This window comes from Sphaeroforma arctica (assembly GCF_001186125.1).
Source record: "Sphaeroforma arctica JP610 unplaced genomic scaffold supercont1.1064, whole genome shotgun sequence".
In the NCBI taxonomy this organism is placed as follows: domain Eukaryota; class Ichthyosporea; order Ichthyophonida; genus Sphaeroforma; species Sphaeroforma arctica.
The window spans coordinates 4,245-21,726 of NW_014039494.1; the positions used below are offsets into that span (position 1 = coordinate 4,245).

Sequence of the window (17,482 nt, forward strand, 5' to 3'; positions counted from 1 at the left end):
AGTCTCTATGGATAGTATGTGTTTTATAGTCTGTGTAGATAGTATGTGTGTAGTATACATGGCATGTACACGAACCCATACATAAAGGTCTGCTGGCGTGCTTCTCAGTAAAAACAGAAGTCTCTGTAGATAGTAACTGTTTTATAGTCCGTGTACAGTGCTACTTTCTAGAATCAGATAGTATGTGACTTGGGAAAGAAAGTAGCATACATAACAGGTATGTAACACGTGCTTATTTACAACAAGCACAAACAACACACCACAAACAAATATCACTCTTAGGGATTGGGCGCAATACCGTGCTTGCGCAAGTGAGTGTCCATTGCACCACAAACACTATTGATGGCTCACAAAGGACTTGCACACACACACCTGCTGTGCACAAAGAATATATTCCAGACATACATAGCATACGGCTATTGTACTTCATCTACGGTGTACGTACATACAATACACGGGTACCATAGTCCCACTGCAACTACCGTTGATGGGTCTTACGCATAGTTTATTTCACCGCAATACATTCTCGCGCTCGCGCACAGTCCTCTGTAGTCACCAGAAGTGTTAAGCAGCCGGTCAGCCGTTGGCGGCTTGCCGTATGTGCGGTGTTGGGTTTATCTAGTCACACTGGGCATGGCACCATATGAGTGCATTCTACTGTGCACAAGGTGTTCTGTTCTGCCTTGCCAAATGACCTGTCAGACTGATCCACTACAGATATATATATATATATATATATATTTACACGTATATATCGGCCAGGAGTATGTTGGCTAGAGAGGGGCCCGAGACGCACTCCCACGTACCACCCAGCCTTCTTCTCATACTAATAATCTTACTAGTGCCGCACTCACTCACTCACTCACGCACTGCACCTCTAGGCTTGCTGGATGGCTTGTTCAAAGTCGGCCACAATGTCCTCGTAGTCTTCCACACCCACAGACACACGGATCATGCCAGGCGACACACCCGCCGCATCCTGCTCCTCGGCTGACAGCTGCTGGTGGGTGGTGGATGCTGCGTTGCGAGAGAATGAGGATGCGTAGGTTAGTTTTAGGGTTTAGTTGAGAGAGAATAAGGATGCGTTGGTTAGTTTCAGGGTTTGGTAGCGAGAGAATAAGGATGTATTGGTTCGTTTAGGGTTTAGTTAAGGATCCGTTGGTTAGTTTCAGGGTTTAGTTGCGAGAGAATAAGGGTGCTTTGGTTAGTGTAGTAGTGTGAAGTGTATGTACGTAGTGGTGTGAGTGAATGGCAAGATACGATACCCTACATCCGGATACAGAACATACACAGCTGTAAACGACAGTCCATAGTGGGTGTGGTTGTTGTGCCGAATCAGGTCTTCTCCGAGACAAAAAGATATATTACGAGACACCCATGTGAACAGCGACACCTCAAGACGAAGGGCAATGACAAACTGTGTATGGGATACAACAACATGCTTTTAACATACTATTTACGTTCTATAGCGCTGCATGTATCGCCAAGGGTATCTATATAAGTCACTATTCCTTTGCAAGTCTAAGTCACTATTCTCAGGTAAGCATATGCGCATCCGAACCCAGGAGGAGGCCCGTGCCCAACTCTCTGTACCTAACCGGTAGACACCCCACCCCACAGAACAACATAACCACAACACTCCCACAAACATACCAGGGTGGATCACAAGCGTCTTGGCGTCCCCCACATTGGCCAAGTGCGAAGCCAGCTTCACACCGTCAATAAACTTAGCGCCGCGCGTCTTTCCGTCACCCTTCAGCGCGAAGGACAGCACTGATCCGAACTTGCCCTCGCGGAAGTACGTCTTGGCCTGGTTGTGAGACTGGTGAGACTCGAGCGACGGATGACTCACCCACTCGACCTCTGGGTGGGACTCGAGGTGCGCAGCCAAGCGGTTGGCGTTGTCACAGTGTGCACGACCTCTGTGGGCGGGGAGGGTATGGAATGAGTCGGATGGTGTGTACATACTAGGTTGTGTGGGTTCAGGAATTCACCTGGTGTACTACGACGTTAAAGTAGTGTTGCACAAGGAAGTTGCTGGGAATGTTCAGATATATATATATATATGTTGGACCCATTCATAGAATCGTTGATGCACAAATTTGCTATCCTATGCAGAAGTATACACACACAGCACAACCACACACCTTAGACCAAGAGTTTCCAGACCCATGAGCAGTTGGAAACTGCCGAAGGGGTTCTGACATCCACCCATATCACGGAGTGCAATGACACGAGCGTGGAAGATAAAGGCCATGTTGCACTTAAAGGGGCCCTCAGGCCCAAACACCTCATTGAAGTTCAATCCATGGTATGCTGTGCAGATATATGAAGCGTTCGAGTGCAAGTTAGCATGCATACGCTGAGGAGTTGGGATGTAGATTCGAAGGGAAGATGATACGAAGGGAATATAATTGAAACAGGAAGGTACGCCGGTACATGCAACACACGAACACGTGACTCCCTCATGAACTTCAGCTCTTCGGCTGCAGACAACTTAGAACGACCAGAGTATACGAAGGATGAACATTAAATCGTGCAAGGGTAAACACTACAGAGCTGTACGTAAACACTATAGAGTTGCACGTAAACACTACACTCAATAATTATTAAATACACACCTGGGCATGGGTCGTTCAGCAGGGGGAATTTGGAGGTACCGTCCTTCTTCTTGACACTCCAGTCGAAGTTGTTCCCGTCGACAATAACTCCACCAATAGTTGTACCATGTCCTCCGATCCATTTGGTGCAAGATTCCACGACGATATTCGCCCCGAACTTCAAAGGCCGACAGACGTAGCCACACATGCCAAACGTGTTGTCAACCACGAGGGGTAGCTCCAGCTTCTTACACACACGCGCAATAGCCTCGAAATCGGCAACTGCGTACGACGGGTTGGCGATGGTCTCGATGTACACGGCTTTGGTATTGTCGTCGACAAGGCTCTCAATGTCTTCAGGCTTGGTGCAGTCGAAGAATTTGACCTTAACTCCCATCCCGGGGAATGTGTGGGCGAATTGCGAGTAGGTGCCTCCGTACAGGTTGCTGGGGGTGTGAAAGGGGTGCGCAAACACATGAGCACACGAAAGTGAACCTCAGCAGTGGGTCTGACCAACAGTGCCATGAGATAAAAGTAGCATCCACTACGTGATCTTATTTCATTCCGTTAGCACGTTGCTGGCGAGTATCAATAGTATTCGTTATTCCATTGTGAGGTTACAACTTATTTACGTACCTGCTGGCGAGGAAGTTGTCACCGGTCTGGCAGATAGTCAACATAGCGTGCATCTGAGCAGCCTGACCACTAGATACAACCAAGGCAGAGGGGTGGGCACCATCGAGATCACACTTTGATCCTTCTAGCTTTGCGATTCTGTGCGGTAGAGAGTGAAGATGAGTGAGTAAATTGCGGGGGAACATACTTTGTGTGAACCACAAATGTGACGGGAGTGATTATACTTACGTCCACAGCCCGACCAATGGCGGCGATTATACTTGCGTTCACTACCCGGCAAATCACAGGCGATAGAAAGCATGCGATCAGCGTCAAAGAACTATAGTGACTGATGTGATAGACATACCTGTATTCCAACATGTGGTTTGTGGGGTTCATAATTCGGGTGTAGATTGGCCCCAGTTCCTGAAGGGCAAAAAGCTTCGCTCCATGTTCAGCAGACTATGACCGAAGAAAACAGTGTGATATGCATTAGCGGAGAGAAAAAGACAGTACGATTTTGATTTACAACGAGAAGAGGGCCGAACGGTTGTAACGCACGTCATACTCAAGGGCGCTCATGGGTTGAACAGCTATAATTTGTCCTTTGGAATTGACTACGAAAAGTGTTGGAACAGTTGGTGACGCAGTACTGTTTCCAGCGTAGATGCCCTTACCTGCCACCTTCTCGACTTCACAGACCTCGCAGTTATCATTATCAATACTAATACTATTATTGCACATAAAAATCAAGCACACAAAAATCAGGCACACCCAAATTGAGCACACACCTTGAAAGCGAAGGATGATGAGAGGTAGATTGGGGGAGCGCGAGCTCTGTGATCGGAGTCTAAGGGTTGTCCGTGGTGAAGAGCAAGGGTGGCGAATCCATGGCCCTCTCGGTCTTCATCGTAGGTATCGTGAGTCATATTGTAGTAGTGTTGTAGTTTTACAGAAATCTCCAAACTAATAATTGAGAGCAGAGGTTGTGCGTTAGAAACGTGACTGCGGTACATATAAATATATTGTTAATGTTCAGTGTTCACATTTTGCAGAAGGGGGTCATTGGCTTCGACGGACAACGAGTCTTCTTCATTCGCCTGTTGTTTTGATTCAGATTTCCGATGACAATCACCCAATTTCCCCAGAGTTAATTTTAAAAATAGCAGGAGGGCGTCACATGAATGTCCGCCCACCGGCCCACCCCGGGCCTCTCCTCTTTGTTTGTTTGTTTATTTGTTTTGTGTGCATTTTTGACTTTTGCGTGTCCTTTGACTACTACCACTACTACTAGGCGGAATTCCTGCCTGATAACTGAGAAACCTGATTTGTGATTATTTACCTGACTCGTGCCTGTCCGACATGGTCTGAGTCAGAATATATTTTAGTTGTTGTTTATTATTTGGTTTGTATAGGTTTTTTAAAAAAAGCCAAAAAAAACAACAACAAAGAAATTGCTTAGTTTAAAAATAAATAAAGAATAACAATGAAATTATTTATAAATAGAAATCAATAAAAATAAAATTATCTATGTACATCTGCTGATCTACACCTACTACTGATTGCACAACCATAACAACAGCACTTCAATATAGTGTATTCATTGGCTTAAAAATCTCAGCCACTCCAGGCTATTCTGATATCAGTTTAAATCCTAAAAAAAAGCCTTGTATCCTAGGACCTAGGCCATACTAGCCTCTAGGGGCAGGTCCCAAACTCAGGACGTAGGGTGCAGGTCCAGGATCCAGGGTCTAGTTTTCACTTTTCACTTTCTGCCTCAGTATGGACTATGGGTCTATGGCGCCACACCTCACGGACAGTCACAGTCCACACTTTAAGGTTTAGAGTCTTAAGTCTTAACTCCCACAGTCCACGACTCTCAGAGTCTCAGTCCACTGTCCACAGTCCACACTCTACAGTTTGACTAGCCCCATGAAATTGTGTAAATTTAAACTACTTCTTGCCGGTCTGGCGTTTATTACTCTTCAAAAGTTTAGTTATTACAGCCAATGATATATCGTAAACATTGAGGAAAGACTTTCTATCAGTCAATCATATTTCTTATTTATTACATTTTGATATTCCTGTGTTTTATCTTTTGGCTTTTTTTTTTGGCGGGTTTTGCCCAATCGGTACTTGTTCCTCGAGCTTTTATTAAAAACAAATGTGGTTTCGATTTTATATATAAAAAAACAATGATGTCTTCATCGCGGCTTTTTAGTGGTCAGTGAGAGAACAGTATTCGTTTCCACAATCAAAATCTTTGCTGAAGGGCTCGAGAGTTGATCGAGAGTCGAAAGAGTGTCGGCTGATCATTGACCCCCAAAAATAATCCCCCCCCACCAGACCAGTGACGAGTCTGCTATCAGTCTACCACAAGCAGGTGTGACCGAGCACTGTGAGGAGACACTGAGGGCCGAGGCTGAGTCTCTGAGAGAGGAAACGCAGCGGCAATCAGTCAACAACTCATCACTGAACTCTGAAGTGAACAGGCACTTTTGAAGTTTTGCAACAGCACGGTACAATCTAAAATACTCTCTATCTCTCTCTTTTATGTAAATACTGACTTTGTGTCGTGTGTCGACTGTGTGCTTTTTGAGTTTTCTTTCGGTTCCCCTGGACCCCGCGCCCCCCCTTCCCCCCCTCTGTGTGTAGGCCTGTATGGCGAATGCTGTGTCATGTGTGTCACTGGCTGTGTCAGTGTGTCAGACTCGTGTTGCTGACTTGCTGTGTGTGGAAAACTACAAAAAACTGTGGGACCGTGGGGCGTGGTGGCGGCGTGGCCTGTGGTCTGTGGTGTTGGGTGCGGAGAGTGGATATTCTCAGAGGAATCTACTACTGAGGCCTGAGGAGGCTGAGGGCTGAGGGCTGAGGGGGATCATTTTTGCAATCTCGAATTACAGACGAAGAGAACTAGTTAAAAATATGTGAATATTTACGAACCGAGTGAATATTTACGAACCGAGCATTGATGAGGGGTGACTGTTCATACTTCATGATTTATGAACTTCATGATATTTATTTATGTGGTATATTTACTGGACTGATTTTTATTAATAAAAGCTTTAATTTTTGATTTTTGATTTCGACTTTTGATTTTTGATTTTGACTTTTGATTTTTGATTTTTAGTCAAAAATGGGGTTACGATACTTCAGGGATCGCATAGATACACATAAAAATAATCTAATACACAAAAATAATCTAATACTCTAACATAGTATATAAAGAAAAATGCCGGTCGAATCACAGACGATACCTGATGATCACATGAAAGCAGATCGTGTAGGTGTCCCTCCGGGGGTATCAGTAGCACATCTCCCTTCTTTTGAACTCGAGTGTGGACGTTCCTTAATCAATTGTCCGTTGGCTTATACAACATACGGCACACTTAATAGCGCAGGTGAAAATTGTGTACTTGTTGGTCATTCCCTAACATCAAATACAAATGTCGCAGAATGGTGGAGTTGTTTAATTGGCGCGGGTCCCAACAGGTTGCTCGATCTCGATAGATACTATGTAGTGTGTGTGAATTATTTAGGAAGTCCTTATGGCAGTGCAAGCCCTCTGACACTCGACCCGGCAAGCCAAAAGCACTGTAAGTGCACGGATGCCAATTGTACACGAACACGGGCGTATGGCAAACATTTTCCACGGGTTACTATGAGAGATAACGTAAATGCACAGAAAGAGCTGCTCACCAAGGTCTTGGGAGTGACGCATCTCGCTATGGCTGCGGGTGGTAGTATGGGAAGCATGCTCGCCTTAGAAATGGCTGCTAGTTATCCCGACTTTGTGAGCGAGTTATTACTCGTCGCTGGTTGCGCACAGCACCCTGACTGGGCAATTGGATTGGGAGACTCACAGAGATTTGCCATCTACAGTGACGCGACATGGCAGCATGGTGACTACATGAACCATTACAGAGGTAAACGGGGTGTATGTGCTAAGGATAGCACAACTGGCAGTGAAGTACCAGAGATACACGAATATCCCAGACCCGATAAAGGTCTATATGCCGCGCGTATGGCTGCAATGCTCACCTATCGTACACCTCAGTCAATCACAGCAAGGTTCGCCCGTCAAAAACACCAGAAACCGGAACTAGACGCAGTGCCGAACTCAAAGAGAATAGGTTTAGACTCGTCCGAGAATGAAAGTGAGAGTGATGAAGATTGCGATCTAGGTGCGAATGCCTATGTGCGAGATAATGATCTGTTTTCGGTTGAATCGTATCTGCGCTATCAAGGTGAGAAGTTTGTGAAGCGCTTCGACGGAGCGTGCTACGCCCATCTGACTATGACACTGGATTCGCACGATGTGGGTAGGCAACGGATCAGCCGACAGGACAGTGGTGTGGCGATGCATACAGAGTCGGCGAAACGCGAACGCTGTTGCAATATAATGAAAGACTTACCCCATCGGACCCTTGTGGTGGGTATCGACTCTGATAATCTATATCCAATAGAGCTGCAGCGCGAGATGGCGCTGTGCATGCCCAACTCTCTGCTGCACACGGTCAAGTCCCCACACGGCCACGACTCGTTTCTGATTGAGATCGAGGAGCTCAACAAGGTCACGTGCGAGTGGCGGGATGGCAAGTACTTTGGTGAACGCGTGACGGAGTGCAATAACAGCGACACCAGAGACTGGGCCCGGGCGATGGATGAGGTCCACAAGAACGGCTGGGCCAACGCAATGGACCAGACACCCAGCGCCAGGACAGTCGGTATATTCTTGTAGGACAGGACAGTCGGTACATTCTTGTAGGGACAGGACAGTCGGTACATTCTTGTAGGACAGGACAGTCGGTACATCCTTGTAGGACAGGACAGTTGGTACATTCTTGTAGGGATAGGACAGTCGGTACATTCTTTCAGGACAGGACAGTCGGTATATTCTTGTAGGACAGGACAGTCGGTACATTCTTGTAGGACAGGACAGTCGGTACATTCTTTTAGGGACAGGACAGTCGGTACATTCTTGTAGGACAGGACAGTCGGTGTATTCTTGTAGGGACAGGCCAGTTGGTATATTCATATAGGCATACCCTGGAGTGGGTGGATGTGTGATTGCTGGTGGTATTGTCCTAAAACCTCCGGTACAATTAGCAGGGTATGGCATATCTATAGCACTCGCGATTATACTTTCTTAAATATTGCCCCCGAATTGCCGGTGTAGCTCTGTAGAGTTACTATCAAATGGGGGGCCTATTAATGGGTCTGGCCAACAACCGGCATCTCATCGGCTGTATTTGAAGTGGTGGTACAGCTGCATCCCTGAAGCACATCAGGTGGGTTCGTAGAAATAATCGGTATTTGTAGTTGGTTTCGTACGTAACCAAATGAACAATGCGGTATTAAATCAATGTCGTTTTATACACGCCTCCCCAGCCAGGCTGGGAATGACTTGCCTTTATTACGTGTTGTTATAGCTTTTGGTTTGAGACAGAGTATCCTCGCTGCATGCGAGCTTCGTATGAAGTAGCCGTACTTGGTGTAACTTGGTGTACAGTGCAGTGTGGTGCTATGTGTTAAATGAGTAGAGTGTATACTTGTTCATATATGAGGTGCTTAGTGAATGTGGTCTCGCACACAAACGTAGACGTGTTGGACCCTGCGCCTTGGCATGCATGCTCACTCAATATATATTGCACATATAGTTGTAACATACATACTCATATATATATATATGTATATATATATATATTGCACATATTGTTGTAACATACATGCTCACACATTGCATATATATTGCACATATAGTTGTAACATACATGATCACACATTATATATATATTGCACATATAGTTGCAACATACATGCTCATATATATATATATATATATGTATATATATAATTGCACATATTATTGTAATATACACCTACACACATTGTATATATATTGCACATATAGTTGTAACATACATGATCACACATTATATATATATTGCACATACAGTTGCAACATACATGCTCATATATATATATATTTATACATATAGTTGTAACATACATGCTCACACACACATATATATATATATATTGCACATATAGTCGTAACATACATGCTCACACATTATATATGTATTGCAGATACAGTTGTAACATACATGCTCAAACATTATATATATTGCACATATAGTTGTAGCATACGTGCTCACACATTATATATATTACAGATATAGTTGTATCATACATGCTCACACTTTATATATATATTGCACATATAGTTGTAAATTACATGCTCAATCTATACATATTGCACATATAGATATGTTGTGTAGGCGGGTGGCAGGGCTTGTTTTGTCCACCTCTGACCAAACGCGTCAGTGATGCTTTTGCACTGTCGCAATGAGCGCGTGTCAAACATAGTACGCACCACATGACAACATGATACGTTTTGACACGTCTTGACATGCCGGAGCTAGCTGGCCATAAACGACACACGTGTGTTACTGCTGGCGTATTTAATGTGTGCACTAGTGGTCCTAGGGGGGATAGGCTGAGAAGAGTATAGGCGCAAACTAAACGCTTTGACGGGTCGAAGTGTACCGTCTGTATGAAACACATCTACTGTTTGTAATAGTACACATGTCCCTTCAGAAGGTTAGAGGCGTTGCCACTATTGAACGTCTATGTACAGGCGTCGTCATGACAACCGTGAAGATATCATCAAATCAAATTGGGACTTAATCGAATGTGTACTATGCGCGCTCAGTCTGCGACTGCTTTGCAAGTACAAACAACTAGGCGTCATCATGTTTACACCTGTCGTAAGAATTGATCGTCGATATCCGCGTGTATCTGTACCATGTCTTACTGCAGTGCAATATTCTGGACGTGTGCGTAAACCAGCTGACACTCACTATCACACATCAGGGAGCGGTCTGTCGTCTAGAAATCACATAGTATCGGGGTGAGATGTATTGGAATGCACAGTACAATATGGACATTGGGGGGCTTAGATATAGATACTTAGTCAGTTGTAGTCTATAGTGGTATGTAATTGACATTGGGGGGCTTAGATATAGATACGTAGTCAGTTGTAGCCTTAGTGGTATGTAATTGACATTGGGTGGGTTGGATATAGTTACGTAGTCAGTTGTAGTTTATAGTGGTATGTAATTGACACTGGGTGGGTTAGATATAGATACGTAGTCAGTTGTAGCCTATAGTGGTATGTAATTGACACTGGGTTGCTTAGATATAGATACGTTAGATATAGATACGTAGTTAGTTGTAGTCCATCCTTAGTCAGTTGTAGCCTATAGTGGTATGTGAAGTAAGCTGCTGAGGAGTGCCACTCGTCAAAGGGCGTGCATACAAGGTCCTGCAAAGAATATCAAATGCCGTTGCCTACAGTTACCTTGTTTAGATTACAGCATGTTTAATATTATGATTGTTGTCTTGAATCATCCGTGTTGAGATCATAGCGTAGACCTAGATTTGGGATTGCTTTTACCTATGTATACAGTTGCAGTACAGTCAGTTCGCCAACGTTTATTTGGCTACGGGCCCGTTGCTGTACACGGTATTGAATACGTTTACTTGTCATTTATTGCGCTATTGATAGGTGCCTCTCCTCACTGTAGAAATACTTCTTAACATATGTCACCTCTGGTCAAATAAAACGTTGATTTATATATAACTAGCTAGAGCAGACTAGAGTACCAATTCCACTATTCGGACTTATCGGGGTGCAATTGGCCCCATTTATGCGCACCTGGGAGCACACACTAGGGCTCTCCGCACACCTCAACCACGGAAGAGCAAAGCCTAGACTGCCCTACACTCATCACGTACTAACGTATATCGATTGCGTCGATCAAACGAAGGACATGCGAGTCTACCTACCAACACCACCATTGCAGTTGCAACAACGCGTTCACCTCACTGCCTTGTGAGTATATATCAGCGTACCCCTCACATAACGTCTGGCGGAATAGCGTTAAAACTTCATGAACGAACCTACCAACACCGTTCGATATGGCACTGGGCATTGATTCTCTCTCTCGTACAGACATTCACCCAAGTGTACACTCACAGCCACACGCCCCTACACCCCCCACCCATAAGCGTAATCTACACTCCTTGTCGATGATCGGTCTCCTGAAGCCAACCCTAAAACCCTAAAAGCTAACCCTAAAACCCTAGTCACACACATTACCCGCCCCTATACGTCCCACTGACCGGGGTGGCGTAGTAGTTGAAAGTGACATGACATGGTGTCTCCTCTCAGTTTTGCATTGAAGTTTTTGCAGTTGCAGTGTATGTGTTCATCGCAATTCGCCTGCGCGCTGCTGTGGGCTATAGCCTCAGCCGACAGTCACGTGCACACGTGAGATAGGGCTACTCTCCGGCGTGAATTCCTTAGACGCACACACGCACTGCGCTATGACCCACACGACGCCCATCATTCATGTATGTGCGTCTGTCAGTGTAGTATACTCACACGAATACAGGCCGTCGCTTATGCACACTGTGGCAGGGGAGATTTCGGTGTAGTTTGGTTGCACGCGTATGATCGCATTGCACGTGCATGTGCCTCTGTATGCTTCCATTACACCTGCGTGTGGCTCAAACCGTGGCTATCTCTTGCGCATGCGACCTCTTCTTTACCATATGGCTCCAATGCATTGGGTCGTGTGGTGATGCTGAGCTGCTTCGGCGCGTGAGAACTACGCGCACACACAGCACCCGCGGTGAAGGGGTTGGGCGTGGCCCTATATGCGTCTCCGCTGGCCCGGTCCTTTGTGTATCCGGACAGGACCGGTCCTTGTACCAAGGCAGCGTGAGATGCTACACACCTCTGCACCCAAAACCGACGGCAGTGGACATGCACCTGGGCCATACATTTGGGGCTGGCAGATGCAATGCTCATCCATCGGCGGCGTCTACGAAGCGTGTGAGGCACTGCTTGGTACTACGCCTACGCCTGTGCACTGTGTGTAAGAGTACATACAGCGCACTCTGGCACGCGTGCCGCAGTCAGTTACATTTAAGCACACGCGTGTGCCGCAGTCAGTACATATGAGCACACACGTGTGCCTCAGTCAGTTACATACAAATACAACTGGATCCACTCGGTGACTGCTACGGAGATGGAACACACACGCATGTCGAGAGGGCCTTTAGAGGTGTATTACACCCACACGTGTCCAAGGTGCTTTTAGAGGTGCATTACACCCACACCTGTCGAGTGTTGTAGAGGTGCATTACACCCACACCTGTCGAGTGTTGTAGAGATGCATTACACCCACATCTGTCGAGTGTTGTAGAGGTGTATTACACCCACACCTGTCCAAAGTGCTTTTAGAGGTGCATTATACCCACACCTGTCGAGTGTTGTAGAGGTGCATTACACCCACACCTGTCGAGTGTTGTAGAGGTGCATTACATCCACACCTGTCTAGTATTGTAGAGGTGCATTACACCCACACCTGTCGAGTGTTGTGGAGGTGTGTTGGGGGGTTCATCCGCTGGTGGAGTGCACCCGTTCCAGAATGCCCTGGCGAATGAAGTCCTCGATTTCGGTTGACCAGCGCACATTCTCCTGTTTGTTCATCGTGAGACGCAGCGGTCCATTTTCTGAGATTCAGGACAGGTTGCAGGTGTAAGCGCAGCTGAATTAGTAAAGATAGACGCAGCGGTCCATTTTCTGAGATTCAGGACAGGTTGCAGGTGTAAGCGCAGTTAAATTAGTAAAGATAGACGCAGTGGGCCATTTTCTGAGATTCAAGACAGGTTGCAGGTGTAAGCGGAGTTGAATCAGTAAAGATAGGGGCGTAAAGTTGTCGCGTAAAGTTGTCGACAGGACATCCCGTTTTACAGTCGACGAATCGTTGGGTTATATTCGTCGGGTTACATGCGTTCGGTTACATTGAGGTGAGATATTTGATCGTGCAAAGGTACAGGAATTGCTAGTTTAATGATTGTAGTACTGTATGAACAGTTTCGCGAGACGTTCACAGAGAGGCCACAGCATCGGCTTCAAACCCCAATACCCAAAACCCTAAAACTCTAAACCCTGAACCCTACGGGCGTGGGAAACCTACCTGTCATGATGGTGCCCACATTCTTCAGCGGTCTCACGTCTATAAACAGTGATCCCGGCGGTGTTTGGTTCTGAATGGTTGTGTGTTGCAGGTATGGAGTAAGATGTCATATACCCATGGAGTTGGTTGTATTTTGTAGGTATGGAGTAAGATGTCATATACCCATGGAGTTGGTAGTGTGTTGTAGGTATGGAGTGAGATGTCATATACCCATGGAGCTGGTTGTATTGTGTAGGTATGGAGTGAGATGTCATATACTCATCGAGCAACGCAGCTTCGCACCCATCCCATCCCATAATCTATGAATCAGCATAACTCCACTGGGTGTGACGAACAGTGAATATCAATACGTGTGAGAGGAGACACGGTGGCTGCCAGTTCACTGGGAGTGATGTTACGAGTTAACCAGCGGGAGGTTGATAACGCCAGATTTAGTGAGTGCTACATACTACACCCCAGGGGCGGCCCTGTGCAAACGATTTGGGACTCAACTGGGCACGCACCAGCACCGAGAGAGTGCAGGTGCAATGCTCCTAAAAATATGTAAATAGGACTGCCCACCTGGACAATGCACCTGGAGATATGGAAATAGGACTGCGAGTACAAGGGGGATACCTACCGCAGCGAGATCTAAATTAACATCAGTGGAGTAGTCGTTGAGTATCTCATCGTACGCCAGGAAGAAGTCTCGCTCGGGCGCACCCAAGTTGTTCTACGGAATGGCCGATGAAACAGATAGGCCTTAAACATGTGGTGTGAATCATCCAATGAAAAGTGCTCGTAACAAACGGAATTCAAAAGGGCCGGACAGAAGTATGTGAGGGTGAGTGGTGCATTCACCCAAGCGCACCGAGCCGTAATGAACGGAATGTATGCCTAGAGACTTATAACCATATCTATGATTCTAGTTGTCTTGAAACACAGCTATATTACAGAATTACGCGAGAGTGGTATGTATATTCACCCAAGTTCACCGAGCCGTAATAGACGGGATATATGGCTAGAGATTTTTAACCACATCTTTGATTCTAGTTGTCTTAAAACACAGCTATATTACAGAAGTATGCGAGAGTGGTATGTATATTGACCCAAGTTCACCGAGCCGTAATAGACAGGATGTATGGCTAGAGACTTATAACCCTATCTATGAATCTAGTTGTCTTAAAACACAGCTATATTACAGAAGTACGCGAGAGTGGTATGTATATTCACCCAAGTTCACCGAGCCGTAATAAACGGGATGTATGGCTGGAGACTTACAACCATATCTATGATTCTAGTTGTCTTAATACCAAAGACTTATAACCATATCTATGATTCTGATTGCCTTAAAAAACAGCTATACTACAGGAGTATGCGAGAGTGGTATGTATATTCACCCAAGCTCATCGAGGAATAGTAAACGGGATGTATGGCTAAATGCGTGGACACATATGTATACTTCTTGTGGTCATGAAGCACAGCTATATTTCTCGTTGTTCACCTCATTAGCACATTGTGCGTGTGTACATGTGTATTGTTGTTCACCTCATTAGCAAATTGTGTGTGTACATGTGTATTGTTGTTCACCCCTTCAGCACATTGTGTGTGTTTGCATGTGTATTGTTGTTCACCTCTTTAGCACATTGTGTGTGTGCATGTGTATTGTTGTTCACCTCTTCGGCACATTTGTGTGTGTGCCTGTGTATTGTTCTGTATCTCTTGCGTACATTGTGTGTGTGTGTATGTGTATTGTTGTGTATCTCTTGTGTACAATGTGTGTGTGTGCCTCTGTATTGTATGTATAAGTACGCATGCTGCAGCTGCATTTACAGTTCGCGCGAGTTCCGCCTCCTCTGCGCGCGAAGACAATCCGTAAAGTAGTACAGTTAAAAACGTTTACGATAGCATGCACGGAGACCGATGACTTGCGACTTATTTTAAGACGTTTACAAGCATTTAAAACGTATGCAAACGTTTACAAGCGTGGACTCAGACACCGCGTGGTGTCCATAGTCAAATTTGACGGACATGGACTCGTTACCCTTTCAGAAAAAAATACAGACATACAGGAGTGTACGGATATACGTATTCAGCATAATATATATATCTTACAGACATGCATGATTATACGAATATACGTAGTTGGCATAATATATATATATCTTACAGACATGCATGATTATAGGTATATACGCAGTTGGCATAATATATATATCTTACAGACATACAGGAGTGTACGGATATGCGTATTTAGCTTAATATATATATCTTACAGACAAGCATGATTATACGTATATAGCAGATTATACGTCTATAGCATCATTCTCAACCAATTGACCTACGAACCCGATAGCATGCGCTTACTCGTATGTCATTGGGCAGCACACTCCCAAACCGATACCGCGCACGTCTCAACCGCTTCAGCCTTTCCAGTCTGTCACGAAAATCGATTCAAAAAAATAAAATAAAATAAAAAACTATTAATAGCTGGGTGTTGGTGGACGTATGTATACTGAACAGCATATCTTCTTGGTTGGTGTATGAATATGCACACACCAGAGTGTGTTGGTAGCATGATAATGAATGTGACACACCAGAGTGTGTTGGTAGCATGTTGCTGGATGTGTGTAAGGGCACTAGCGTATGGGGTTATAAATCTGCAGTTGCATTTCAGGATACATACAAGCATCGCAGAACTAAGTAACGGAAATTTCCTCTCACACACACACAACACCAGAACGGAAACGGAGAAGAGAAGCCAATGATTTATTCGTTCACGTTATTGGTACAAGGACACATGTCCAGACAGCGTATGCTATTTGTGCATATAGAGAAACGTGATAGCCAAAAAGAATTCCTCGGCCAAGTGTTCAGCTCAGCAACTTACTGGTGTGTCTACGATGGTACCCTACATTGACAGCAATACGAATGTCTGTGCTGTGTGGGCTATAACACACTATTTGATGGCGTTACACGCACGTTACTTACTGGTAGGCTATGACGCAGCGACGATTCCTCATCATGCACACGTGGTGTGTCCGTACGGCGCACATGAACTCGGGCGGAGGGTTTTGTATATTCTGTAGACGGTAGGCAGCCCAGGAGTCAGGGTCAAACAGAAAGTGCATCAGACGGGCACAGAGACACGCACGGGTAACAGAGGAGCGAGGGGTTGGCATACACGGTAATTACTGTCGATCTGTTACTGATGTTGTAACTTAAATACGTACTACACCCGCATACAAATAACAAGGTTCATAAACACGTATTACACCCACATACAAATAACAAGGACATAAACGCATACTACACCCACATACAAATAACAAGGTCATAAACACATACTACACCCACATACAAATAACAAGGTCATAAACACATACTATACCCAAATACAAATAACAATGTCATAAACACATACTACACCCACATACAAATAATAAGGTCATAAACACATACTACATCCACGTACAAATAACAATGTCATAAACACATACTTCACCCACATACAAATAACAAGGTCATAAACACATACTACACCCACATACAAATAACAATGTCATAAACAGATACTTCACCCACATAAAAATATCAAGGTCAGAAATACGTACTACACCCACATACAAATAACAAGGTCATATATACTACACCCACATACAGCTTGAAATTCATCGGATTCGAGTAAGCGCTGGCGTTCTTTGAAGTGCGCCTCGATCTCAGTGACCACTCGACGAATCATATCGCCCTGTGGGAATGAACAGGCAGAACAAACGGGTAGGCAGGTATAAGGAACGGATTGGTCAGTAGGAATGGTGGACAAGCAGAATGAATGGGTAAACGGACGGATATAATAACGTATTGATCAGTATATGTCCGGTGGTAAAGCGACGTTGTGTGATTCTTCAAGCGCATAATAGACTCATATGATACATCATGGATATATACATTTAATCTTCACACAAAAAATATATCAGTTTAACTACACTTAAATGAGCACTGTTGTAGAAACATATGCATCCTCGATTGAAGAAGACCTCAATTTTCACATATTCAGGTTCTGATCATAAAATAATGTGCCCCAATCAACGATACGTCTATACTGACTAATACACACCACCATAATCAGAGGAATACACATGCAGGTATCAATGTAATTCAAGAATAACTTTGTCACAAAAAAAATACTGCTTGTATGTATAAACACGCAAACACACACAGAGTATATATATA

The 17,482-nt window shown here is 44.8% G+C and overlaps 4 protein-coding genes across 4 annotated transcripts in view; 1 reads left to right on the forward strand and 3 right to left on the reverse strand.

Annotated features, from left to right (window-relative positions):
* Positions 1 to 474: 474 nt before the first annotated feature.
* Positions 475 to 4,223, reverse strand: SARC_09856 (O-acetylhomoserine (thiol)-lyase). The gene is made up of 7 exons (XM_014296113.1): positions 4,007 to 4,223; positions 3,583 to 3,677; positions 3,237 to 3,374; positions 2,622 to 3,046; positions 2,148 to 2,316; positions 1,654 to 1,922; positions 475 to 1,017 (listed from the first exon to the last, which is right to left on the reverse strand). The coding sequence occupies exons 1-7, from the start codon at positions 4,142 to 4,144 to the stop codon at positions 878 to 880; spliced, it is 1,374 nt and encodes a 457-aa protein (XP_014151588.1). The 5' UTR covers positions 4,145 to 4,223; the 3' UTR covers positions 475 to 877.
* A 2,167-nt stretch (positions 4,224 to 6,390) lies between these two features.
* Positions 6,391 to 7,956, forward strand: SARC_09857 (hypothetical protein; the record flags this gene model as incomplete). The annotated part of the gene is made up of 1 exon (XM_014296114.1): positions 6,391 to 7,956. The coding sequence occupies exon 1, from the start codon at positions 6,448 to 6,450 to the stop codon at positions 7,954 to 7,956; it is 1,509 nt and encodes a 502-aa protein (XP_014151589.1). The 5' UTR covers positions 6,391 to 6,447.
* Positions 7,957 to 10,729: 2,773 nt separating this feature from the next.
* Positions 10,730 to 12,566, reverse strand: SARC_09858 (hypothetical protein). Its single transcript, XM_014296115.1, has one exon. It carries the CDS (start codon positions 12,094 to 12,096, stop codon positions 11,776 to 11,778), a length of 321 nt encoding a protein of 106 aa, XP_014151590.1. The 5' UTR covers positions 12,097 to 12,566; the 3' UTR covers positions 10,730 to 11,775.
* A 23-nt stretch (positions 12,567 to 12,589) lies between these two features.
* Positions 12,590 to 17,482, reverse strand: part of SARC_09859 (hypothetical protein) — a 6,344-nt gene continuing 1,451 nt past the window's right edge. The window contains exons 2-7 of the mRNA XM_014296116.1: positions 16,911 to 16,997; positions 16,241 to 16,332; positions 15,617 to 15,686; positions 13,890 to 13,982; positions 13,271 to 13,340; positions 12,590 to 12,803 (exon numbers count right to left, since the gene is read on the reverse strand). Coding sequence (XP_014151591.1) covers positions 12,688 to 12,803; positions 13,271 to 13,340; positions 13,890 to 13,982; positions 15,617 to 15,686; positions 16,241 to 16,332; positions 16,911 to 16,997 — 528 coding nt within the window. The 3' untranslated portion in view covers positions 12,590 to 12,687. The remainder of the gene's footprint in view (positions 12,804 to 13,270; positions 13,341 to 13,889; positions 13,983 to 15,616; positions 15,687 to 16,240; positions 16,333 to 16,910; positions 16,998 to 17,482) is intronic.

What these genes read in the sequence shown, in the direction of transcription:
- SARC_09856 (XM_014296113.1), bottom strand. Translation starts at nt 4,144, where the DNA reads ATGACTCACGATACCTACGATGAAGACCGAGAGGGCCATGGATTCGCC. An exon ending in CATCATCCTTCGCTTTCAAG is followed by an intron (nt 3,678 to 4,006) that starts GTGTGTGCTCAA and finishes CTTCGGTCATAG; the next exon opens with TCTGCTGAACATGGAGCGAA. An exon ending in GCTGAACGACCCATGCCCAG is followed by an intron (nt 2,317 to 2,621) that starts GTGTGTATTTAA and finishes ATATCTGCACAG; the next exon opens with CATACCATGGATTGAACTTC.
- SARC_09858 (XM_014296115.1), bottom strand. Translation starts at nt 12,096, where the DNA reads ATGAGCATTGCATCTGCCAGCCCCAAATGTATGGCCCAGGTGCATGTC.